General features: G+C 43.4%; 1 protein-coding gene across 4 annotated transcripts in view; it reads right to left on the minus strand.

Moving 5' to 3' along the window:
- The window catches only part of LOC115498770 (protein HIRA), a 92,427-nt gene that overhangs the window by 59,917 nt on the left and 5,924 nt on the right, over positions 1 to 26,586 (minus strand). For 2 of the 4 annotated variants that reach the window (XM_030292408.1, XM_030292410.2), the window contains exons 2-5: positions 11,602 to 11,664; positions 9,481 to 9,591; positions 8,152 to 8,242; positions 6,728 to 6,822 (exon numbers count right to left, since the gene is read on the minus strand). In XM_030292408.1, the coding sequence (XP_030148268.1) occupies positions 6,728 to 6,822; positions 8,152 to 8,242; positions 9,481 to 9,591; positions 11,602 to 11,664 (360 nt within the window). The other 2 variants (XM_030292409.1, XM_032595441.1) reach the window with 2 other exon arrangements.

Here is a 26,586-nt window from a genome sequence, read left to right on the forward strand (position 1 = left end):
TAAAAAAAAAAACCAAAAAACTAAGCTCAGAGGGTTATTACAGGGATTAAATGTGAAAAAGTGCTGTAGCATGGTGCCAGGCACACACCAAGGCATTGATATAGATCAGCTGTGACAGTGACAATGACCAGGCCCATCTTGCCATCCAGGTGTGACTTTTTTCTAACCTCTGTGCCTGGTGCAATGCTAGGTATGAGAATGGCTGATGAGAGATGAAGAAACAGAAACACAGCATCAAGTTAACAGCTTTCTAGTCCTCTCCTCACAGGACTTTTTAAAATGTGTAAGCAAAATATTCAAAAGTTCTATTTGGTTTTTTTCTATTTTTAAAAAAAATCTTCAGGGACAGCTTAATGCATTTTTTCCCACATGGTATTGTACTTGGTATTTCACACAGCATACACACTAGTGTGCTGCACTTAGTATTCTTTTTAATTAAAAAAAATGTTTATTTTGAGAGAGGAAGAGAGTGTGCATGAGAGAGGGGGAGGGAGGGAGGGAGGGAGGGAGAAGGAATCCCAACCAAGCTCCACGCTGTCACAGCAGAGCCCGATGAGGGGTTCAATCTCCTGAACTGTGAGATCATGACCTGAGCTGAAATCAAGAGTCAGATGTTTAACTGACTGAGCCACCCAGCCACCCCATGCATTTAGTATTCTAATAGCTTATGTGATCCTGAGGGCTTCTCCTGTTTTGCTCTGCATCCTTTGTCTTTTTTTTATTTAAAAAAAAAATTTTTTTTTAACATTTATTTATTTTTGAGACAGAGAGAGACAGAGCATGAACAGGGGAGGGTCAGAGAGAGAGAGGGAGACACAGAATCTGAAACAGGCTCCAGGCTCTGAGCTGTCAGCACAGAGCCCAACGTGGGGCTTGAACTCACAGACCGTGAGATCATGACCTGAGCCGAAGTCAGACGCTTAACGGACTGAGCCACCCAGGCGCCCCTGCATCCTTTGTCTTTGAGAGCATTCACTACCATAAATAGACCTAATTTAACAATGAACTATAACTGGCTTCCATGTTTTCATGCTAATGAACACACAGCCATACGCCACTCTCTACACTCTGGTTTATTTCTTGTGACTGATGTGGCAAAGTGGGACTCTGGGTAGAAGGCCTAAAGGTTTTCCTAAGTCTAGACTCTCTTAACCCTGTAGACTGCATTCCAGAGACCTCTAGAACTTTACATTTTTATAAGCAGAATGTCCATTTCAAATTCTCTTATTAGCTTGAGGGTTATGATTTTTCCCTTCTAACTTATGAAGTACATTTTTATATTTTAACTTCACTTTGATTAGTAATGAAAGTGAAGATTTTTCACATGTTTGTCTAACAAAGTTGTCTTCTTAGACTATTTTCTTCCTTTCTCGTCTGTTGGGAGGTTTTTTGTGCAGCAGGTCTGACAAACACAAATGTAGTGCCTATAAAAATGAGGAATAGGAACCTCCTCTAGGAGCTTCCAGGCCAGGAGGGGCAAATGTGTAAACATCAGAATTTCACTGCAGTACCTAAGTCTTAGAGCAGAGAAGTAGTCAGCTGAGAATTCCAGAAAGGAGATTTCATTTTCTTAGCAATTTTCATAGACTATTGATAATACAGGCATTAGCTGCAAATTCTATCAGTTTTAACTTCCTAACACCGCAGGCGATTTATGACGTAAAGTCTGTTACTCTCCTTAGTGATGTCTTTTATTGCCTGTTAACCTTCAAAAATACTCTCTCTGCTAGAGGTTTGATAAATATTCAATTCTTCTGCAACAATCCAATTGTTTTCTTCTGCTTTAATTATTTAGAATGTTTCTCTCTTTAATATCTGGAATTTATTTCAGTGCATGCTGTACTTAGTGAAGCTCTATATTACTCTCCCCTCATCCACAAACTGTATAATGGTTATTCTATCACTTGTGATAGAATCTCCATAATTGATAGCTGATGCCTCCTTCACAATACATCAAGTTGTTAGGTACATGTACCTGACTTCCATGTTGGTTAAGTTTTGGTCCCAAACCCATGACATTTTAAATCACTGAAGCTTTGAATGTTTTCTTCCACAACCTTCCTTATAATTCTGAATGCCCTTCAGAGTCACTGCTAAGTTATGCTGTAAATCCACATAAGTGACATAATTTTCTCCCTAAACCCCTGTTTTGGAGTTTCAGTCTTCAGACTATACCACTCCCTCTCCTTCCCATTGCACATCTACATATATCTGACACCCTCCTGCACTTAAAGAGTTATATTTCTGGTCACATGTCATTCCAGAAACTCTCATTATCATCCTTGCTGATTCTAGGAGGATAATCTTTTGTTTTGTTTTGACACAAGGCTCTTGGATCCTTAAACTTCACAGCCTCCTCCAGTGACCTTGGCTTCTACTACCTCAGGCACTCATTCCCAGTCATGCCCAGAGACCCTCCCTGACAGATCACTGCAACTCTTCCCTGGTCTCATTCCAACCCTCCCACACTCCTACCATCAACCCAGTGCTCCCAGCTCCCTCCCTCTCAACTCCAACAGGGCTTGCAGGTGCTATGGGCCTTCTGCTGTCTCCCTATTCGGATTAGAGTCCACCATAACCCTCTGCTCTTCTCCTGTGTTTTCACATGTGCCTGACAAAACCCAGCCTGGTTCAATCTAGCTATTTCCTCCCCTCCCCATCCCAGTCTTTCTTGAGCATCCTCCAATGAGTCTTCCACCCAACAACACCAAAACGAACAGCAGTAGCCAAGGCCATGGGCAGCCTCCATGCCATCAAGTCCAATGGTCAATATCCTCATCCTTACCTGACCCCCAGGCAACATGTGATGACTGCTTAATCACTTTTCCTTCAAATGCTCTCTCCACTGTCTTAAACTGGCCTCCTCTCCGACTCAGCCTGTTTCACTTGTTCCTCATCACCCCAAAGCCCAACCTCTACCCTTGGCCTCCAGTCCCACCTATGCTTCTCCCCTGTACTCAACTTTCACATATCAAAATGCCTATGCAGGACACTTACACCCCTGCTAGACAATGCAAACCAAACATGCCCCAAAGCATTTCTAAACATTTCCCCCAGCAAACATTTCTGTCCCACCTACACACTTTCCATCAGGTGATGGCATATGCATCCTTACCACCCTCCAGGCCACAGTCAAGGAAGCCGTCCTGATTCCTTTGCTTATCTCACATACCCTACATCCCATCCACCAGGAACTCTGCCTCTGACTACTGTTCCTTGTGACTTCCACTGCCACAACCCAGGTCCACCGTCTCTCACCAAGATTATGTGAGCAGCCTCATCAGTGGTCTCTCTAGTGCCGTCCATAGTCCATGCAGCTGCCACAGGCCTTGCTTCTCTGCTCAAAGCCCTACTGAGCCTTCCCATCTCACTCAGAGAAGAGCCCCTCCTAGAGGCCTAGAAGTCCTGTCCCTGCTTCCCTCCCCTGTTCACTCCTTGTGTCCTAGTTCTCTGAATACACCAAGCACACATCCACACTCCAATGCTGTTGCCCTGGCTATTCCTTTAGCTTGGTAAGTTCTTTGCATGTGCACACAGTTGTCCCTTAACCTCTGCCTGGTCTCCCCTTGCATGTCACCTTCTCAGTGAGGCCTCCTCGAGAACTTCGTCTTATTTTGTTCCCCAGCACTTAACTTCTAGTTTCTGACATGACTAGTTTATTGTCTGTCTCTTTTAAAAGAATGTAAACTCTCTGAGGGTTGAACAGTACTCAGAACATACTGGGTGCTCAATAAATATTTGTTAAAAGAATTTAGGAAAAAATTGCGTCTTTATTTTATTCAGTTTTTCCATTTATCAAGTGGTCATTTTATCTCTCTCAAAAAAGGTTTGTAGTTTAAGTCTTACAGACCTCATATATTTCTTGGTAAGATTATTTCTGGGTATTTACAACTTTTGTTCCTGCTGTATAAGAGTTCTCTTTTTATGATTAGATATTCTAATTTGCTATTACTAATGAAAGATGAATAATTAAAAATTTTCTTGGGGAGCCTAGATGGCTCAGTTGGTTAAGTGTCTGACTTCGGCTCAGGTCATGATCTCAGGGTTCGTGAGTTCGAGTCCCGTGTCGGGCTCTGTGCTGACAGCTCAGAGCCTGGAGCCTGCTTCGGATTCTGTGTCTCCCTCTTTCTCTGCCCCTCCCTGCTCGTGCTCTGTCTCTCAAAAATAAATAAGGGTTAAAAAAAAATTAAAAAAAGTTTTTTCTTATAGAAGACCAATCCAATGACTTGTTTTTATTAGTCCTAAGTACTTTTCAATGTTTTTTAAGTTCTAACAACTGTGAGTTATAATATTTGCCATTGGTTTGAAAAAGACATAGGACACTTTCAGGTTAAGGAAATAACTTCCTATGGCCATTTTAAAAACATTTTTTAGAAATTGATGCTGAATTATCTGATATTCCTTTCAGAATACCTCCTAAGAAGACTGTCTTTTTAAAAGTAGGCTCCATGCTCAATGTGAGGCTTGAACTCATAACCTTGAGATTAAGAGTCGCATGCTCTACTGACTGAGCCAGCCAGGTTCCCCAACTATCTTTTCTTATTTAACCTCCTAGTATGTTGTTAAGAGTAATAGATTACTTTTACACAAAATTCTTCCAAAGTTACCAAATTCACCTGCATTATGTTTCTTATTTTTCTATCTTTTTTCATATTCATCTATGCTTTGTGTGTGTGTGTGTGTGTGTGTGTGTGTGTGTTCTTTTAAGTTTTAGAAACCCAGAGTTATAGCTTCCTTTGAAGAATAAATATTTCTACATTTTGGAATAATTTTTCTTAAAAGCTTGAAACAATGCATCAACAAGTCAACAAATAATTTAGTATTAGGAGTCATTTCTGATGACTCCAACTTCTTCATTGGTTAACTACTTTAAGAAGTTTCCCTTAACCTTATGGTATCAATTCTGAAAACTTGCATTTTCTAGATTATATTTTTTTGGAATTTTATTTTATTTTTTTAGTTTAAAAAACATTATGCTATACTCTGATGATTTTTTTCCCTCTAGGTTAAATGTTTTTCTAGACCCTTTACTTCTAATTTCATCTAGGTCTTTTCTTCCTATCCCCCTATTAAGTATGCCAAGTGTATGTTTTTCACGCTTTGCTTTTAAAACCCAGTGTTTTCTATTTATTTCTGCTTTCCCACTGATTTTTCTTCTTCCAACAGTTCTGCCCACCACTGCTATCAGGACCACTGAATAAGCAGTGGGCAATCCTACTTGCCTGGTAAAGGAGAGCCCTGGAGAGAAGTCGAGGTTATGGCTCAGCCCAAGTCTCAGGTTAGGAAACCCATCAAAGGTCTCATTGAGGCCTTACCCCACACTTGAACACCTGCATGGACACTTTCTCCAAGTTCCAGAGGAGCCCAACTAGATAGACCTTGCTGTGAGCAACTGTGAATAAGTGAGGTTAAGTTACATGTTTTTATGGCTATCAACAATTACACAACGCTACTCTGTCAGTTTTCAAAAATGTAGAATTAATCTATGGTCACCTAGAGGTAAGTCTGTTCACCTTTAACATGTCTGTAGAGTATTTGCAGAGCATATCCTGTCAGCAGATTATAGCTGATGCCTTCCAAACCTCTCACTCTTGTCCCATCTTCTCCCAGGGCTCCAGGCTCAATTCCAATGGGTGTTGTGACATTCTTCCCCATCCCCGCTCCCCAAACTCAGCATATACCACACTGAACTGGTGTCCATCCCTGTAAGCCCACTATCATTATGGCCCGAGAGAGGACACCACTGGCAATGTAGGCACCAGCTAGGAATCTCCTTCATCCCTCACTTGCTTTGTCTTAAGAATTTCCCAAGTCATTCTCCCTCTCTATCCCAATTATCCCAGGCCTGGTTCAGGCCCTTGCAGTTTTCATCTGAACCACTAAAACAGGCTCTTCTCTATACCTGTCAGAATGATCCCCCTCTTATACCTCAAAGCTTTTAATGGCTCCTGTCTCTTCTACGATAAAGGCCACCTTCATTAACAGGGAGCAAGAACCATCTGTGTCCTGGTCCTTGATACTCAGCCAGCCCCACTCTGTGCTGCTCCCTTGCCTTGTATGTAAAGATCTAGCAGTGGTGAAATGCTGCCAACCCACCATGCACGTCAGGCCTTTCTGGCTTCTGCTGTCACCCTGACTAGGAAAACACTTCAGGCCATTCTTGGGCAAGACCACAGGCTTCTATTCTGAGGTATAGTCCCTCTAGTATCCCTGGCATCTGAGTGTACAGCACATGGCTTATGACAGCTATTGACCGCCCTTCTTCCTCTTCAGTCCAAATCTGTCCCTTTCCATTCCAAATCTGTTAAACATTTTGCAAAATTACTCAAGGTCAAGTGAAAAACTTTTCCTTGAGCCCCTTTTTATGTGTGCTCGTTTCTGTGGAATAAATAAAGTGTGCTTACAGACTTAGTGATCCACTGATGAAGGTAGTGATTCAGTTCACCAGGAAAAACAGCAGAACGTGGGGATTCTACATTGAAGATATAAACATATACCCCATGAGGGCAGGAGTGGGGGCACTGAATGCAGCTGGAGGCAGGCAGTGGGGATGGTAACTGCATAGACCTTGAGGGACAGGCTGGGTGTGACCGATGGTGATGGGGAGGGACGGCCCAGACGCAAGGCTGCTTTAAGGACCAAAACAGTCCACGGGGGCCGTGGAGGTGCTGCTGCTGATTTCAGACAGCTGCCAGGGCCGCCCACCCCAACAGGCAGCCCCACTCACCGCCTGAGTGACTCCGGAGGATAGAGACACATCGCCACTGCTCCACGTTGGCAAGCTTACCACTGGAGCCGAACACAGTGCTGGGGCCGATGTACCTGTGTGAAAGAGGAGTCAGAAAGGCACTCCAGGCATGCTCTAGGCACTGCACAGAGATGCTCACTGCAGCACAGCTTATCATGGCAGACAGAACAAAGCAAAACCAGACAATGGCTGGAAAGCATTGAATTGGTGAACAACAGAGGCTGATTAGGTAAGTTATGTTCCATGCACTTTATGAAATACCAAATAGCCATCACAAATCTTGTGGTAAAAGACTATCCACTGCATGGTGAAATGTTCACCATATATAATTAAGTGAAAGAAGCAGGCCACAGGACATCTTATATAATATGCTAGATATCAGTATGTAAAGGAAAAGAATACATGTAACATGGGTATCATCTATGCGTGGAAAATGGTTAAGACACACAAAAAATACCAAAATATTAACTTTGGCTTTCTTCGGGTGGTGGGATGGTGATTTTCTTTTATATATTTTTTTCAGATTTCCAAATTATATACTAAATATGTTATTTATGTTGACTAAAGCAGCAAAACCAACAGTCTTTTTAAAGCCCTCTTGGAAAGCACTCATAGCTCCTGCCATGTGAGCAGTTGGGTGGGTCCCCATGAAGGTGGTGTTAACACCATTGACGCACAGAGCCTCTGTTAACATCCTTTGCTCCCATAGAACTCTTATAGACTCACAGAAAAAGTTCACTGAGTGGACCAAAGGAGACAGCATGCCTTTGCTCTCATGGCCATGTCCATGGGGCCACTTTGGCTAGGCAGTGGGCTAGGGTCTGGTTCCCTAGTCTGACCAGCCCCCAGAGTTACCTGGGGAGCTGGTTATGAAACAGAGTCCCAGGACCCACCCTGAGAGACTCAGTCTAGGTTTAAAGAAAATGTTTTCTAGGTGATGGTTAGTTCATTGTGGGTACAGAGCAGGACTTTGAAGGGGTACTCCTTACTATCCCAGGGTGAGGCTGACAGAGAATGAGGTGAATGGCAAAGAGGGTGGGCTCTGGGTCCCCTCCCCCAAATTCCATCAGAGCACCTTGATGTTTACCTATGTTGTATGTTGGAAAATTTCATTTGGAAAACAAAACAAACAAAACCACCAACATCAGCAATGGACAGGATGAGCTTTTCAGGTAGAAACTCTGCAGCCCTGTAAGGGGGTGACTGAGCAGGTCTCCAGGCAGGTAGGTGGCCTCCTGACACCCTGGTCAGGCCCCAGCTACTCCTGGCCTACGTGTCTTCCTGCTACTCAGGAAGTTGGAGCTCTATGGACTTCAGTGCCAGAGTGGGAAAAGGTGACTGTGATTAAGACCAGCCAAGAAGCTTCTAAAAATAAAATGTGAAGAAAGGAAAATGATGCTTACGTAGCCCGTTTCCACACCATAATCAGTTTGTCATCTCCCCCAGAAGCTAAATACATCCCACTGTTTGACCACCGCACACAGTTCACACATGCTGGGAAGAAAAAAAAATAGGGTGATGAAAATCCAATAGTCACGCCCATTTGCTTTATGCAGAGTCTGGCAAGATGCAAAGGGTTTATAAAACCTACTCTGTCTCAACTATTCAAGGCATCCACTGTGGGTAAGCCCCAGAAGAACATCCAGTTCAAATACTATTCTACTTGTGTTGTAATAACAAATGACCAGGACAGAGTTTGGAGGGCGACACTCTGCACAACCTGAGAAGTGTTAGTGCTGGATCAAACAGTCAATAGGAGAAGGTAAGTTTCCATGAAAATTGATAACTAAATCTCATTATTTCAAAAGGGCTGTCTCATGATGAGATATGTTTCTTAGCAGGGAGAATTCTTAAAATGAGGGCAAGTACTAAAAAGGCTGAGATGCCCTTCCCAAAACTTTCAGGGGAGCAGCCTGTTAGAGCATAAATCTCTGACTTCATCCCATCTGTAGCCCTTTTAAATTTGGATTTTCCAAACTTGTCAGCACTGCAGGTTGACTGGTTCTGCACTTATAAATTAAGACCAGCAGAAATGCCTCCTTGGCCCCTGATGGGTTAGAGCAACTCACAGCTGGGCCTTTGGGAGCCCTGCAATACAAGGGACACTATCCAAGTTGTAGCCCACAAACGGTTTGCCTGTGACTTGTACTCCACGTCGGAAGGCACTGAGAGACAGATGGGAGAGCAAGAACACACAGAGTCAAGGAAGGGAGGACATAACTGTTAACGGAGCATCTCCGGGGAGGCAACTAGGTTGGAAACCAGAGCCAGATACAGTCACCCTGTTGCTCAGAGGCAGGAAACTAAGGTGCTAAATGTAGGAAAGGAAACCACAACACTGTCTGACCAACAAAAGGGTCCTGGCAGAGGGCCTCAGAGTGACACAGTGGCAATCTTGAGACATTTTGGTGAGTTGTCTTTAATACACCCTTCCCCAGAACCCTACTGCTTCCAGGTTGCTGGCCCCAAAGCCCCATGGTATCAGGCAGTAACGACTCATGAGCAGGAAATCACCAGAGGTACCTGCAGACTGTCCAAAGATGGTTCTGTGGGCGGGCCGAGTCTTCTGCCGAATAACTCACCCAGGTGTGCAGCCAACATCTGTGCCTTCAGACAGCAGGCCGAGGGGAGTTACCGCCGCACGGGGCCTTATCTTTCTAATTACAAACACATGTGCTAACCTTGGGCACTCTGCCAACACGCAAAGCCTGCAAAGGGCCACTCTGTAATACCTAAGTGATTGTCCATCTGGCAAAGCATCTTGGGAATATTTTCATCCTTCTCGTCATCCTCCTGGAGGACTGGAGACATATTCCAGATCACAACCTTCCCAGAATCCTGTCCTGGAATGAAGGAGCAAAAATAATTCAATGTGCAATAAGTAGAAATTTGATATTAACTCTGAGACACAGTCCTCATTTAGCTTTCATAAACCATAATGGACTAGATTGGAGGAGACTAAATTTGCATTACTAATATATGGAAAAGATGAAGAAAACAAGTGTTTATGGGGATCAAAACCGATGTGGATTTAGTAGTAGGCTGAGGCCAACCTGACTTTGAAAAGAACTCTGCACTAAAAAACAGGAGGGCACTGAGGTCTGGTCTGGCCTCTAACACAGATCTCTCCAGACTCCCAGAAGGTCCTCATCCAGGCCCAAGACCCAGATTCCTCATCTGTAAGATGAAGAGCTGGAAAAGTTGATGTCCCAGGACCCTTTCAGGACCCAAGGATAGCAGCACATCCCTGTTGGTACTTCGGTCCCTTTCCAGATGTTGCCTGGTTCCATGGCTGAATGAAATGTGCTCTGAACATAGGAAAAAAGGTTCATTACCTTATCTGCCCTTTGCTTTCACCTGCAGATGGGAGATCAACTGAAAGAGGGCATTTACTGTTCTAGTATTATAAAGTGATACAGTATTCTGCTAAAAAATTTATGTGTGCATCTTGGCAATGATTTTTCTTTCTAAGCTTTCCATTACTGATACCTAATGAAAAGTCTAGCCCCTCATTGAACTAGTTTAGAGGAGTAAAAACCACTAAATGCCTACGAATGGACAGATAAGAATTACCATAAGGCATACCTGAAACTGCCTATTGGCCACTATGTAAAAATATTTCCTAAACAGCTCTTCTTGACCTTACTCTATTGAGAAGGGTGGGAAGGTATGCCTCTTCTTATGGATGAGGAAAAACCCAGTCCCTCAGCTTAGTCCAGTGGCCGTAGGTGACATCATGGGCACCTTCTGGGTGCAGCCCACAGCATGCAGGAAGGAAATCAAGACCTCCCTGCATACCCCTGCAGCAGGAAGTCTATAGACAGCCCACTCTGCAGCACCCTGCCTGAGGACCTGGAACTCACAGAAGCACTCTTATCCAGGGAGTCGCTGGCCAGAGAAAGACACTGCTCTGGGGTGAAGCTACCAGGGACTGGGCTCTGGGAATGCTATTTTATGCCACCATATATATATCTTGGTGTAGTGGCCTGATAAATGACTGTCTTTCTAAGCAGGGCTATTATTGTGACACCGCAACACTGGATGTAGTACACTGACAACGCTATGGACTGTATTTTCAAATGGCATGGGCATTTTACTTGCCTACAGCATACTTGTTCTCTAACTCAGCCAAATTCCTCTGAACCCAGAAAATGGGCCTAATAACTACACGACTACCTCCATAGTTCAGTCATCTCCTCCTCCTTTTCAGATGAGCAAGTGTGGCCAGAACAAAGATGAGGAACCAACCTTAGCCTCTGGGACTGGGGCTCTACCCCCGGGACCACCTGCCACTCTCTGTGTTCAATAAGTTGGGGCTTGGGGATGCAAACTGATTTTAATATTAGCCCAATGAATAGGAATTAAAAAGATACACCCACTACCAAAGTATTTATACAGAGCAAGCACACTAGAGCCAAAAAAGAATTTTTATTTAACCTATTCAGATAATAGATTATAATTATACATTTTATTTATTTATTTTTATTTTTATTTATTTATTTATTTTTAAACGTTTTTTTATTTATTTTTGGGACAGAGCGAGACAGAGCATGAACGGGGGAGGGGCAGAGAGAGAGGGAGACACAGAATCGGAAACAGGCTCCAGGCTCTGAGCCATCAGCCCAGAGCCCGACGCGGGGCTCGAACCCACGGACCGTGAGATCGTGACCTGGCTGAAGTCGGACGCTTAACCGACTGCGCCACCCAGGCGCCCCTATAATTATACATTTTAAATGGAATCTTATCCATACTGAAAAACAGAAGTGTTCTATTTTCAGCTCAGTGGACAACCAGGAGAAGCAGAGTAAGGTGGCAGGGCTGTGAGTACTCCCTCTGTTACTCTGTGAACGTACCTTGTCCTCCAGTTGCGAACTTGGTCCCGTCAGGGTGAATATCAACTGAAAAAATTGGCTTGCCTAGAAACAAAGAAAAAAACACACACACACAACGTCTACCTTGGCTTGTATTCATTGGACAATATCAACAGAGTCAAAAATTTTGAAATGGTGGTTATCTGAGTAATATCTTTAATCACTGCTCCTAGGAAAAAATAATAGGCTGTTGATAAATTATCTGTAAGAGTGGAGTGATCTAACAGTTTCAGTTAAAGTATAAACTGCTGGAAGACTCTCCAAGTGACATTAAATAGCTTAGTCTAAAAGTGGCACAAAGCATTCTGTCACTAGAACAACTGAGTCCACAGATCGCCTGGGCACTTGCACAAATGCCAGCAGACAAGAGCTGGCCACCTTCTGAGGACACACAGTTGTAAAGGCTATGAGCAGGTCCCGGCAACAGCTGAGTCACAACAGCTATACCTCCAGCCATCTCCCCATCCCATGGATCTGCACTTGGCTGACAGCCTGGACACATAAAGCACCCTGGCCTTTTTGCTTCACTGACAGCTGGGAAGGACCAGTAGCTGACTGCGATCACACACATCACTTCCCTCATCATGCTTCTGATTCCAAAAGACCTCCTATACATTTGTGCTGCATCAAAGTCCGTGGAAAGTCAGCATTCTCAGCATCTCCTCTGGCTGAACTTCCTCTACAGGATGAGCCCTCATTCAACCAGATGTTCAGTCTGTCTAGGGGGAAGGACTATAGCTACTAGCTCCTAGAGTGCAAGGTGCAGACCCTACCAGGAGCCCATGAAGCTAGGTAGCTAGCTATAGCTTGGTGGACCAGACTGGCAAAGTCGTCGTGACAGCTTGAAACCCAGCAGACTAGAAGTATTCCTGGGGCCTGGGGCCTGTGGGCATTTGTCTGGCTCCCTCATCTGCTTTCATGGTAAGAGTGGCATGTCAATTGTTGCCGTGTTTGTTACCACATTCTCAGCTTCTAGCATAGGTCTGGTGAGTGGTGGCTCAGTAACATTTGGTTAGTGACAAATTAGATGCATGATGAATACCAGCAATCACTGATATAGTCAAGGTGCTATTGCTGAGGAGTATCTTAGTTGAGCATGCTTTGTCTCTGTTACCCAAGAGGAGTTGGCATGGACACCAGAACGAGGGTTACCAGCTCTAGAATCACAAGGTGGCAAGTGCAGGCAGGGAGGGGCAGGGCAGAGGCAGGTGGTGGCTGCCTAAGAGCTCAAAATCCTGCTAGGGCTAGTGCCTAAGTGTAGAAAATAAAATATTGGTACTCAAAAAGGCAATGGCCAGCATGGGCCCCAAGAAACAGCCAGCTCACCTTACCTTCTTCTGGATAGCCATACCCCTACAGGCAAATTGAGCCTGAGCTTCCACAAAACAAAGGGAAATGTGCTCTCTTTCTTGTCATGTGGTAGTGGGGAAAACAGCTGTGCAAGGCCAGTATCAAGCAGGTGTGCCAAATGCAAGGGACCCATTTTGTCTCAGAGAACAAGGAGAAACCCTAGGAAAGTTGGAAATCACATTACATGTTATTTCGTCTCTACTACTTACTGAAATCCAAGACAACACAGCCTGCTACAAGCCCCTGACATCATACTGGCAGCTCCAGTCTGGTCCCTGAGACCCTCGTTCACCTCCAGGTACATACTCAAGAGTCGGAGCTCTACAGTGAAAGGTGAAACTTAGCCAAGTGGCTACCGATCGCCTTCCTAGAGCACATGCATACTCAAAGCTGTCCCAAACATATAGGAAATTCAGCCCTGGTCTGATCTGAGCTTTTACTCCAAGGGTTCCCAAGACAAGCCCCAACACAGCTCAGTACTCTTATAGCTTTGAAGGAGCCAGAACCAGCAGTGGAGCACACTCCGGGGGCATGAGGAGAGAGAGTTATTGCAAGTTGTTCTTCCATAGTCTAGATGGCAGACCCTAATTAGTCCCATCTTCATCTTCAAAAGAAGAACCCAGAAAACAATATACAGTAGGTAAAAGAAGGCAGGTGCTGAGAACACAGGTGAGAAGGACTGGGAATGCTCAAACTGGTACCCCTGTGCCTGTGCACTCACAACTACACTGGTACACCACACCCTTCCTGGGTCAGGTGGCTGCCAGGTGTGCTAAGCCAGAGAGCCTGAAATGCTGCTGCTGAGAATGTGCCACACTTTTCCACAGGCTGAGGACCTGGGAGGGAAGCAGTAGCAAGAAGGTGGATTTCTTGCCCATCTGGGCCATGACAAATGCCTGATAGGGAAGCCTCAAGAAACAAGAAAGGACAGTAGGGGCTCTGGGCCCAGGCTGTGCAGACCACGGCACTTACTGCTGAGACTAAGTGAGGTTCAGAGTCCTGCCAGACACCAGAGGAAGGCAACGATTAGTACCACTAAGAGCCTCGTGAAATTCAGAAGAGCAGATGTCTCCCAGTATGGTGAGGACAGTGGCAAGGAGTGTCAACCCCCTTAGCACCACCATCTCTACTCAGGACCTCCCAGGAAGCTGCAATGGGCCAGTCCTTGGAGGTACCAGCCAGCTACTCCTTCCAGGAGAGGCAGAGTCACACTGGGGTAAGCCCTGTGGACCTCTTCTTCCCAGTCCATGACATGCTGTAATGAGCATCTGATGTGCCACTCAAGCCCTGCAGGCAGCACAGCCCAGGATATTCTCTAAGTTTCACAGTGTCCTCTGAAGTAGATAGTTCTGACATCCTCATTTGACAGAGGGGGAAACTGAGGCACACAAGTTAGGAAAGTTGCCCAAGGCCACACAAGCTGCTTTTTCCAGAGCCTGAGATTCAAGTATGGAAATGTACTTCTCCAGGGGAAGCTAGGAGGGGATACTCCTGGAGATGCTGGAGGGCTAGGATGACACTGCCTGCAGGGAAGTGATTTAAAGCCTACAGATGAAAGGTGAAGTAGAGAGACAGAGCACCAGTGAGAGCTATGCATATGTGCACAACTAGTCCCGATGACCTGGGCTTGGCCTTGGACTTGCTATACTGAGCACTGATCACCCCAGACACCTCAGTCCCACAGGCCGGGGGAGGCAGCTATCTGATTAGGCTCCACTGAATCACATTTCCCCAGGACTCCTGCCCTTGTGTGTTTTCCTCTCCTTGAATTTGGGCTGGCTCTCTGACCTGTTTTAACAGAATGTGACTGAAGTGATGCTGTTCTAGTTCTAAGCTTAAGCCTCAAACAGGTCCAGTTCAACTTTTGACTTCTGGAGAAGCTGCCATGTGAGAAGTTAAAGTACCCTGAGACCACCATGTAGAGACCTCCAAGCTGGCCACATAAAAAGGGTCAAAGAACCCAGACAACAGTGAGAATCAAGGCCCTGGCACAGGACCCAGACTGACCTGTTCTGGCCCCAAGCTGCTCTAGCCACCCCAGCAGATTCTATGCAGAACTAAGTTGAGCTGTCCCTGCTGGGCCTGGCCAGGTTTCACAATCACAAATAAATAATAAAACAGCTATTGTTTTAAGCCAGCAGGTTTTGGGGGTAGTTTTTTATACAAGAGACTACTCAAAATGCTAATTCATTCACTTTTCTGCCTAAGGTAACTGGATCTGCATACTTGTCATTTTCACCAAAAAAGTTCTAGCTGACTCAGCGAGTCTTGAGAAGGCCATCAGGGAAGAGTATCCACCTGACTATAGGAGTGCTTTTCAGTTCCTTAAGTATATGAGACATTGTATGTCCCCTCAAGAAGTACATCAAGGGGCGCCTGGGTGGCGCAGTCGGTTAAGCGTCCGACTTCAGCCAGGTCACGATCTCGCGGTCCGGGAGTTCGAGCCCCGCGTCAGGCTCTGGGCTGATGGCTCAGAGCCTGGAGCCTGTTTCCGATTCTGTGTCTCCCTCTCTCTCTGCCCCTCCCCCGTTCATGCTCTGTCTCTCTCTGTCCCAAAAATAAATAAACGTTGAAAAAAAAATTTAAAAAAAAATGAAAAAAAGAAGTACATCAAAATCACTTAAGTGCAAGCCAAAGACAAGCCTGACTCCCCAAGAACACTCAGAGTAGAGGCTACCTTAGCAGAGGGGCTCTGTTGCACAGGTACTCGTCATAGCACGAGTCTTGACCACTAACCCACTCATAGCATCAATAGGATGTTTTCTCATCCATCCACCTTGGTGGTTGTCTGCTATGAGCCTGCTACTGGACTAAGTCGAGGGAAAGTAAAGCTGTGAATGGCTCAGCTCTGCACTCAGGAAGCTCCTAGTGATGGATGTCTGCACAGGTGGAATGCTACCTAAGCCTGGCCTTCCTACAGAAATCACAATTGAAGTGAGTCCCAAAGGTTGAGGAGAAGTCAGCCAGAAGAGGAGGGAAGGGAATGTCAGGCAGAGGGGATATGGCATGAAATGCAGAATAAGCCTGACAAGCTGCTGCAGAGTGTGGGGAGAAAGGAGGCTTGGGAGAGGGGCAGGGCCCAGCAAGGCACCACTGTGGAAAGCAGACCATCTTCTATAGCTATCTCTGAAGCAAAGGAATGCCACGATCAGATTCACATTTCAGCTCCACAAAGCTGTATGGAATGGGCTTTTGTTAAGACTGGAGGGAACTGTTAAGCTGGAGGGGGCCTTAAGGCTCCAAGGGAAGACAGAACTGAGGGCTGGAAATAGGCCTGGGTTAGAGCAATGAATGCACCTTGGTGGAATTCTCAGCCCTATTGCTCATAAGTTATTTAATCAGAACAATGGGGAAGACACAGTCACCCTTACAAGCACCTTCTGAGAGAGATTAAGAGGCCATGTCACATTGCTTTGAAGACGTCACATTTCACACGTGAACATTTGTGAGATCAAGATGTGCTTTGGTGAAAGGTGTGACTGAGGTAATGGGCACCATGTTTGCTTTTGTAGAGATGTGCCACAAAGCAGAAGAAATACGGTAGTGCACCTACACAAAGCCACGAACATAGTGCAGGCTCCCTACCTCCTTTTAGCACTAGATTCTTCAGTCCAAGAAAAACAGTGGTTCACATTCCCTCAGTAGAAACAGACCTCCTTTTTTTCTAAAGGGCTTTGAGGTACAGCTGAGGAAAAGGATCTATGGCCTGACTAGTTAGAAAACCCTTACTGTGGCATAGCACAATGATAAAGATGAATTCCCAACTGCCTCCTGCATTCCATCTTTCTTTGTACTGTGACAGAGACAAAAGAGAAAGTAATCCATTCCCTGGATCCTAGAGCTGCCAAGCAATGTCACATCCTCTGAATGACAATGGCCAGCATCCTCTCCCTGCACACCCACTAAAGTCCATTCTCCTTGGGGCTCTGCTTCCAGGTCCCCCCTCCTGGACACCTTCTTGCACCCCTCCTCAGACCACATACAATACCCCGTTGTCACTCTCTCCACGGAGCCATGACAGTTGGCCCCTGTCCCCTGCCTGGGGTTGCTGATCTGACGACTGCAGCACAGTCTGCATATAGCAGGAATATTATTCTGCATATAGCAGGAATAAAGAGTCAATCTCAGAAGCTGGATTCTGACCAGGTGTGGTAAGGTAGAATCCTCCTCCCTTGCAACAGAGGAAAAGATTCCTGGAGGAGCCCACATGTGGAACTTAAAGTCCAAACAAAGAGCAATGGCCAGAGAGCAGCAGGAAGGGCCCAAATGAGAGTAGCCGGCCCTCTCAATGGCCTTCAGACCTTTGGTTTGGGCTCCTGTCTTCGAGCCTTTATGCTCTGACAGCTCACGAGGCAGATCCAATGATACATCTGTGATGTGAGCATGCCCTGCTGAAATAGAAGCTTGGGGGAATTTGAGGTTTTCACCCAATACACATTGTTCCTGGAATCACTTCTCTCCTGTATAGTCCATTAATACCTGGTTTTAACAAATTTTGGTAAATCTGTAACTAAAAATGAAACATGGGGAAATGTTTGAAACATTTATTAAGTGAAAAAAGTTACAAAACAGTATTAAAATATAAGATGGGTGCAAAGGACATGATCTACTATATAGAAAACCTTGAAGATTCCACAGAATAGATGAATTTAGTAAAACTGAATGACACAAAATCAACAAACTTAGTTGCATTTCTATACACTTAACAGTGAAAAATACAAAACAGAACCAAGAAAACAATTCCATTTAAAACAGAATAAAAAAATACTTAGAAATCAACATAACCAAGGGGGCCAAAGAGCTGTACAGTGAAAACTAGAAAACAGCGCTGAAAGAAATTAAAGACAGAAATAAATGGAAAGACCTATTGTGTTCATGAACTGAAAGACTTAATTCTGTTAAGATGTCAACAATACCCAAAATTCTACAGATTTAATTCAATCCCTAACAGAACTGCAAGGGCAGGGGTGTCTGGCTGGCTCAGTTGGTCGAGTGTGCAACTCTTGATCTTGGGGTTATGAGTTTCAGCCCTGCATTTACTTGAAAAAAAAAAAAAACATGCACACACACACACAAAACAAAAAATTGCTATGACATTTTTGGAGAAATAGAAAAACCCATCCTATAATTCTTATGGAATGTCATGGGACACCAAATAGCCAAAAGAATCTTGGAAAAGAACAAAGCTGGAGTCTTAATGCTTCCTGATCTCAAAACTGACTACAAAGCTACAGTAATCAAAACAGTGTGTTACTGGCATGAAGACAGATAAATAGACCAGTGTGGCAGAATAGAGAGCCTAGAAATAAACACTTGCATATGTGGTCAAGTGATTTTCAACAAGGGTGCCAAGACCAGTCAATGGGAAAGGGACAGTTTTATCAACAAATGGTGCTGGAAAAAAGAACATCTGCCTGCAAAAGAATGAAGCTGGAACCTTACACCATATACAGAAATTAACTCAAAATGGGTCAAGGACTCAAATATAAAACCTAACACTATAAGACTTTTAGAAGAAAACATGGGGGAAAGCTTCATGACACTAGATATGGCAATGTTTTCTTAGACATGATATCAAAGACACAGGAATTAAGAGGAAAAAAAATAGACAAACTGGACTTCTTGAAAATTAAAACCTTTTTGCCCACCAAAGGATACTATCAACAGAATAAAAAGGCAACCCACAAAATGGGAGAAAATATTTGTAAACCACATAATCTGATGAGGGATTAAATGTCCAGAAATATAGAGAAAGCTCAATGACAGAAAACAGAAAAACCCATTCAAAAATGGGCAAAGGACTTGAACAGATATTTCTCCAAAGATGATGTACAAATGGCCAATAAGCATATAAAAAGATGCTCAACATCATTTGCTACCACAAAAATGCAAATCAAAACCAGAATGAGATTATCACATCTTTTAGGTTGACTACTATTAACAAGAGACAGAGAAAGTAACAAGTGCTGGTGGAGATGTGTAGAAATTGGAATCCTGTGCATTGCTGGTGGGAGTGTAAATGGGACATCTGCTTTTAAGACAGTATGGACATTCCTTAAAAAATTAAAAATAGGATTACCCATGATCCAGCAATTCTACTTCTGGGTATTTATCCAAAAGAATTGAAAGCACGGTCTTGAGGAGATATTGTACACCCATGTTCATAATAGCAATATTCACAATAGCTAAGAAGTAGAAGCAGTATAAGTGTCCAGTGATGGGTGAATGGATAAGCAAACTGTGGTGTATATATACAATGGAATATTATTCAGCCTTAAGAGATTCTAACGCATTCTACAAAGTGGATGAACCTTGCAAATATTATGGTAATTAACATAAGCTAGTCACAGAAACACAAATAATGTATGATGCCCCTTATATGAGGTCTCTAAAGCAGTCAAATTTATAAAGACAGAAAGATGGTTGCCAGGGGCTGGGGGACAGAGAATGGGGAGTTGTTGCTTAATGGGTATATAGTTTTAGTTTGGCAAGATGAAAAAGTTCTGGAGCTTGGTTACTCAATACTGTGAACATACATAACAGTACTGAATTACACACTTGAAAGATGGTTAAGATGGTAAATTTGGTTATGTGTATTTTACCACAACTTAAAAAAATGCTAATTAAAACCAAACCAAACCAAATCAATCTATGTATCTATATATCTGTATAACTCTACCCCTCTACCTACCTACCTGTCTGTAATGTACAGGGGCATGGGAGGGTTATAACAAGTATTAATTAGAACTGCTCAGTATTGAGGGAGGGACCAACATGGCAGAGAAGTAGGGGGATCCAAACTTCCCACGTCTCTCAAAGAAGGGTTGAAGCCAAAGGACTTTGAACCCCAAGAGGCTGGGAGGAAAAGAGACTGAGTCGCTACCAGGGATACACCAGGACAACCTGACGAGCCATAGGGCTACTCCAAGGAACAAATCAAAGCACACCTGGTGGAGGGTCCAAAACGCCACTACAAGTAGGGAAATAAAATAACCAAAGTCACAACAACAGAGAGCAAGTAACACTCTCCAAAAAACACCTTCTGAAGGGCGAGGCCCTGGACAGTGTATGACCCCCCCTTTAATATAGCAGTGCTCGCAGGGGTAGAGCACATAACAAGCTTTTAAAACACGTAAGGGACAGAAAACTAGCCAAAATGACAAAATGGAAGAATTCTCCTCAAAAGAAATTCCAGGAAGAAATGACAGCTAATGAACTGATCAAAACAGATATAAGCAATATAACTGAACAAGAATTTAGAATAATGGTCATAAGATTAATTGCTGGGCTTGAAAAAAGCATAGAACACAGCAGAGAATCTATTGCTGCAGAGATCAAGGAACTAAAAAATGGTAATGATGAAATAAAAAATGCTATAAATGAGGTGCAAAATAAAATGGAGGCGGCCACAGCATGGACTGAAGAGGCAGAGGGGAGAATAAGTGAATTAGAAGATAAAATTATGGAAAAAGAGGAAGCCGAAAAAAAGACAGGGATGCCTGGGTGGCTCAGTCGGCTGGGCAACCAACTTCACTCAGGTCATGATCTCACAGATTGTGAGTTCGAGCCCCGCATTGGGCTCTGTGCTCTGTGAGTGAAATGTTGCAAGGACCACAAATACCAGAGACATCAGTACAAGCATGAAACCTACAGATAACACAATGACTCTAAACCCCTATCTTTCAATAATAACACTTAATGTAAATGGACTAAATGCTCCAATCAAAAGACACAGTGTATCAGAATGGACACACAAAAAAAACAAGACCCATCTATTTGCTGTCTATAAGATACCATTTTAGACCCGAGGACACCTTCAGATTCAAAGTAAGGGGATGCAAAACTATTTATCACGCTACTGGAAGCCAAAACAAAGCTGGAGTAGCCATACTTATATCAGACAAACTAGACTTTAAATTAAAGGCTGTAACAAGAGATGAAGAAGGGCATTACATAATAATTACGAGGTCTATCCATCAGGAAGAGCTAACAATTATAAATGTCTATGCACCAAATTCGGAAGCACCCAAATATATAAAACAATTAATCACAAACATAAGCAATCTTATTGTTAAGAATGTGGTAATTGCAGGGGACTTTAATACTCCACTTACAACAATGGACGGATCATCTAGACAGAAAATCAATAAAGAAACAATGGCCCTGAATGATACACTGGACCAGATGGACTTGACAGATATATTTAGAACTTTTCATCCTAAAGCAGCAAGAATATACTTTCTTCTCGAGTGCACCTGGAACATTCTCCAAGATATATCACATACTGGGTCACAAAACAGCCCTCAATAAATAGACAAGAATTGAGATCATACTATGCACACTTTCAGATCACACTGCTATGAAACTTGAAATCAAACACAGGAAAAGGTTTGGAAAACCTCCAAATGCATGGAGGTTAAAGAACATCCTACTAAAGAACGAATGGGCCAATCAGGCAATTAAGAAATTAAAAAATATATGGAAACAAATGAAAATGAAAACACAACAATCCAAACCCTTTGGGATGCAGCAAAGGCAGTCCTAGGAGGAAAATACATTGCAATCTAGGCCTATCTCAAGAAACAAGAAAAACCCCAAATACAAAATCTAACAGCACACCTAAAGGAACAAGAAGAAGAACAGCAAAGAAACCCCAAACCCAGCAGAAGAAGAGAAATAATAAAGATCAGAGCAGAAATGAATATAGAATCCAAAAAAAACCAAAAAACAAAAAACAAAAAACAAAAAAAAACAAAAAAACAAAAAAACAGATCAATGAAACTAAGAGTTCGGGTTTTTTTGAAAAAACAAACAAAACTGATAAACCTCTAGCCAGGCTTCTCAAAAAGAGAGAGGACCCAAACAGATAAAATCACGAATGAAAATGGATTTATTACAACCAATCCCTCAGAAATACAAGCAATTATCAGGGAATGCTATGAAAAATTACATGCCAACAAACTGGACAACCTGGAAGAAATGGACAAATTCCTAAACACCCACACATTACCAAAACTCAAACAGGAAGAAATAGAAAATTTGAACACACCCATAACTAGTGAAGAAAATAAATCAGTTATCAAAAATCTCCCAACAAATAAGAGTCCTGGACCAAATGGCTTTCCTGGGAAATAGAACTGCTCAGTGTCTACTATGGTAGTGGATACATGAACCCACATAGGTGAAAAACTGTATAGAACTAATGTGCCCCCCGCCCCCAATGAATACAAATACAAGTAGAAAAGTCTGAATAAGAGATGGATTGTGTCAATATCAATGTCAATGTGATATTATACTGTTGTTTTACAAAATGTTACTAGTGGGAGAAACTGGGCAAAGTGTACAAAGAATCTCCTAGTATTATTTCATTTGTGTGAGAATCTACAACTATCTCAATAATAAAGAAATACACACATATATATGGTCTGTTTTTAAATATGTGCATGTATGTATGTAGTAATATAAAAGTAAAAGGAAAATATCAAAACATAAGTGGTTGTAAATAAAACTGATTCCTTCTGCAGGTGATAATACGCACTTTTACATCTACAACCAAATATCTCTGCACCTAAGCGCTCTAATGTGCAGCTAGCTCCTCTATCCAGCTGTCTACAGACATCTCATCTTCATCTTCTCTACAACAGAACTCCTGATCTTCTGGCTCAAACCTACTCTACCTGTCATCTACCCACTGGCTAAGACTATGCCTGGGACAGGGGAACCAACAGGCCCAGCACAACGGCCCCACCAGCCCCACGACTTTTCTGGCCTCATCTTTTGCCTCCTCACCAGTCACTGGCCCAGAGCCAAGGCCTCCCCTCTGTTCCTAGACTGTGAAGGTGCGCTTCCACTCAGCACCCTGCACTGGTTCCTTCCTCAGCTGGAAGCTCTTTTCCCAGACACACACACAATCCTTTCTCACCTTTTCTTAGTCTTTGCTCAATGTTGCCCTCTCACTGAGTCCTGCTCTAACCACCCTAGTTGAAAGTATTACTCCTCAACTTGGCACAACCACTCCCAATTCTCATCTATTTTTTTTCTTAACAACTTTTTATATACTGTATAATTTCCTTTATTGCATGTTTGTCCACCCCAACCACCAGAATGTAAACTCCAAGAGGTCAGCAATTTTTGTCTGTTTCAGTCACAGAGTCACCATGGTACCTAGAGCTGTAGCTTGGCACACAGTAGACACTCAATAAATACTTGTTAATGGCTGGAGAAAGCCTACAGCAGAGGCCCAAAATTCAAAAAACACTTTCAGTATCACTAGCATCCCAATCTGTGAAAAGCAGGCTCCTCATCTCCTGAAGTGGGGACTCAGATGTCACCAAACACCTGCAAGTGGAAGTACAGTCTTGGCTGGCTCACAAAGCCATCTGCTGCTGTTACCTCTACTGCTTTCAACCACAAAAACTTCTCCTCCAGTCTCCTTAAGTAAGCACTACCACAATGACATCTCATAGGTATCAGGTGGCTGAGAGATTCAAAACAGCACAGGAAGGAAGCTGTAGAAATCATGTAACCGTGTGTGTGTATTTGCCACAAACTAAAGAAGAAAGTGACAGGTATATCATTGACTTCTCCAGTACTGTTTGCCAATACATAATCAAGGAAGCTTTGGTAACAGTCATTATCTATTTCTTCATACTCTTTTCTCCTCTATTTTTGCAGAACAGATAAATTCCTTAAAAGTTATCTGCAAATGGATTTCTGTAAACATAATAATCTCTTCTATACAGTTCCATTAGAAAATTAAAAGCAATTAAAAACAATGTTCCCACAGGGAGGAAAACGTAGCTTTAACGATTAAGAAAATAACACTACAGTTGATAATACTGTATCCCATACTTGAAAGATTTACTATCTTAAAAGTTCTCTTCGCAAGACAAAAATTCTGTAATTACGTATGGTGATGGATGTTAACTAGACTTATTATGGTTATCATTTTGCGATATATACAAACATGGAATCATTACATTGTACACCTGAAACATTAACGCCATGTTAATTATATCTCCATTTAAAAAAAAGTAAAATATAAATAACAAACCTACAATAATATTTAAGTAGAAAATGCAGAGCAACATTTTAATTACTCCAGTTATATGTGCAATGCAAGATCTGAAGGGAGGCTACACGATAAAAATACTGAATTTGCTATGGTATCAGGGATTTAGCTAAGATTTTAAAGAATGCAGACATTTTTGCAATGTGTTATGTACACTAAATAAAACGTGTGTGTTTTTTTAAAAATTTTTTTTTCAACGTTTATTTATTTTTGGGACAGAGAGAGACAGAGCATGAACGGGGGAGGGGCAGAGAGAGAGGGAGACACAGAATCGGAAACAGGCTCCAGGCTCTGAGCCATGAGCCCAGAGCCTGACGCGGGGCTCGAACTCCTGGACCGCGAGATCGTGACCTGGCTGAAGTCGGATGCTTAACCGACTGCGCCACCCAGGCGCCCCAAAACGTGTGTTTTTTTTAAAAAGCACCAAGCCACCCAGTTATTTTTTTCCAAATAGTCTCAAAGACCATTTAAAAAGCTTTAGCAATATGTTTGTTTTCCTTTTTGCATTTTCTATTTTTTCCTAAACTGAACAGATATTACTGTGATAAAAAAAATAATTTTACAAATTAAAAATACCCAATCACAAAATGCTTATCTAGAAACATGTATACACCATAAGATGTATCCTAGTATAATTATATATGGCAACTAGCCAAAATATTGTCCTATTCCTTAACAACAGCTCTAGAATGGAACTCTATAGTGTTTTCAAAAGGGAGAAGATAAAGAAGCTACTTAAATGGGCACCTGGGGAAGGCCCTGTGTGGTGGCCTCATTTGGTCTACCTCCTCTAATTGAATCCTGGCTCTTCCTCTCTGTTTGCCTTGTTCACAGTCTTACTGATCTCACTGGACAGCAACCCTGCCCTTCACCTGGGAGTCACTCCATTTCACATCCCACATTGTGCCTTCACAATATATCTGTAACTCAAACTTTCTAGGGAGGTGCAAATGTTCCGTATCTTGAGTTGGGAATGAGTTAGAGAGTGTATTTATTTGCCGAAATTCATCCAATTGTCTGTATACGAATTGTCTGTACATTTCACTATAATTTTATAAAATAATGTATGTAAATTATACCAAAAAACATATATACTCATATAGAATCCAGCTGTTTCTCACCAGCACTATTACCTCCATCATCACTCCTTTATCATCACCCTGGTCCAAACCAGTCATCTCTTGCCTGGATCATTGCAACTGCCTTTTAATGGGTCTCTCAGCTTCCTCCCTTGCCCCAATACCCATCCTAGTCCCTGTGCAGCAATAGGGGGGATTTCTAAGACCCAAGTCAGACCACGTTACTCCTCTGCTCACAAGGCACTGTGAACTGAGGCCTAGCAGCCACCAGGCCCTCCCAGTCAGCCCATTGCTCTCTCCGGCCTCATTCCTTGGTGCTCTTGTCCATGTGCAGCTCCAATCACAAGACATCCATACTATTCCTCAAACCTGCCAGGCAAGTACTCTCTGCCTGTAATGCTCGTCCCTCAGAGGAGCCTTCCTCACCTCCAACGGGCCTGTCACAGATGTAGTGATACCTGGCTAGGCCCCCTCCCTCCAGGAATGAAGCACCTGCCCCCAGCTATGGGAATGTTGGCAGCCTGTGAAAGCTCCCAGCTCAGACCTTCTCCATAGGGGACCTGACCTCAGTGGAAGAACTGCTTTGACCAAGGTCAGGTCCCCTCCTCAAGAGAGCCTGTGCCCAATGACTGTGGACATGGAAATGGAAAGACCTGGCCCTTCACCTCAATTCAGGACAATTCACAAGGACTAGCTGCAGAGCTAACAAGGTCAGCTGCAGCTTTTGTTGCACTTGCATCTCAACTCACCTTCTCCCTGTCCAGTCCTGCTTCCAGCACTCCCCTATAATTCTTTTTTTTTTAATTGTTTTTAACATTTATTAATTTTTGAGAGACAGAGTGTGAGCAGAGAGAGAGACACAGAATCCGAAGCAGGCTCCAGGCTCTGAGCCGTCAGCACAGAGCCTGATGCAGGGCCTGAACCCATGAACTGCAAGATCATGACCTGAGCCAAAATCAGACGCTTAACCGCTTAACCGACTGAGTCACCCAGATGCCCCTCCGTTAATAATTCTGCATGCAAGGCCTCTCACTCTTAAGAGTCTGCTTCCTGCAACAGTCTGCTCATGTTACCTTTGCACTCAGTCTTTCCCAAAGCACCCTACTTAAAATTCTCCCACCCTTGGGGTGCCTGGTTAGCTCAGTTAAGCATCCCACTCTTGACTTTGGCTCAGGTCATGATATCACAGCTCATGAGTTCGAGCCCTGAGTTCTCTACTGTCAGCGCAGTCTACTTAGGATTCTTTCTCTTTCTCCCTCTCTCTTCCCCTGTCCCCCTCCCTCTCTGCCCTCGCCCGCTGGTGCTGTCTCTCAAATTAAACAAATGAACTTAAAAAAAAAAATTCTCCCACCCTCCAACCCTACCACAGTGCTCCTCATCTGTCGGCTGTTTCTCCACACACTCACCCATCTAATGTTCTCTGCAACTGCTTGTTTATGATGTCTGCTGTCTCCCCCATGTGCTCCT

The sequence above is a fragment of the Lynx canadensis genome, chromosome D3 (assembly GCF_007474595.2).
Source record: "Lynx canadensis isolate LIC74 chromosome D3, mLynCan4.pri.v2, whole genome shotgun sequence".
In the NCBI taxonomy this organism is placed as follows: domain Eukaryota; kingdom Metazoa; phylum Chordata; class Mammalia; order Carnivora; family Felidae; genus Lynx; species Lynx canadensis.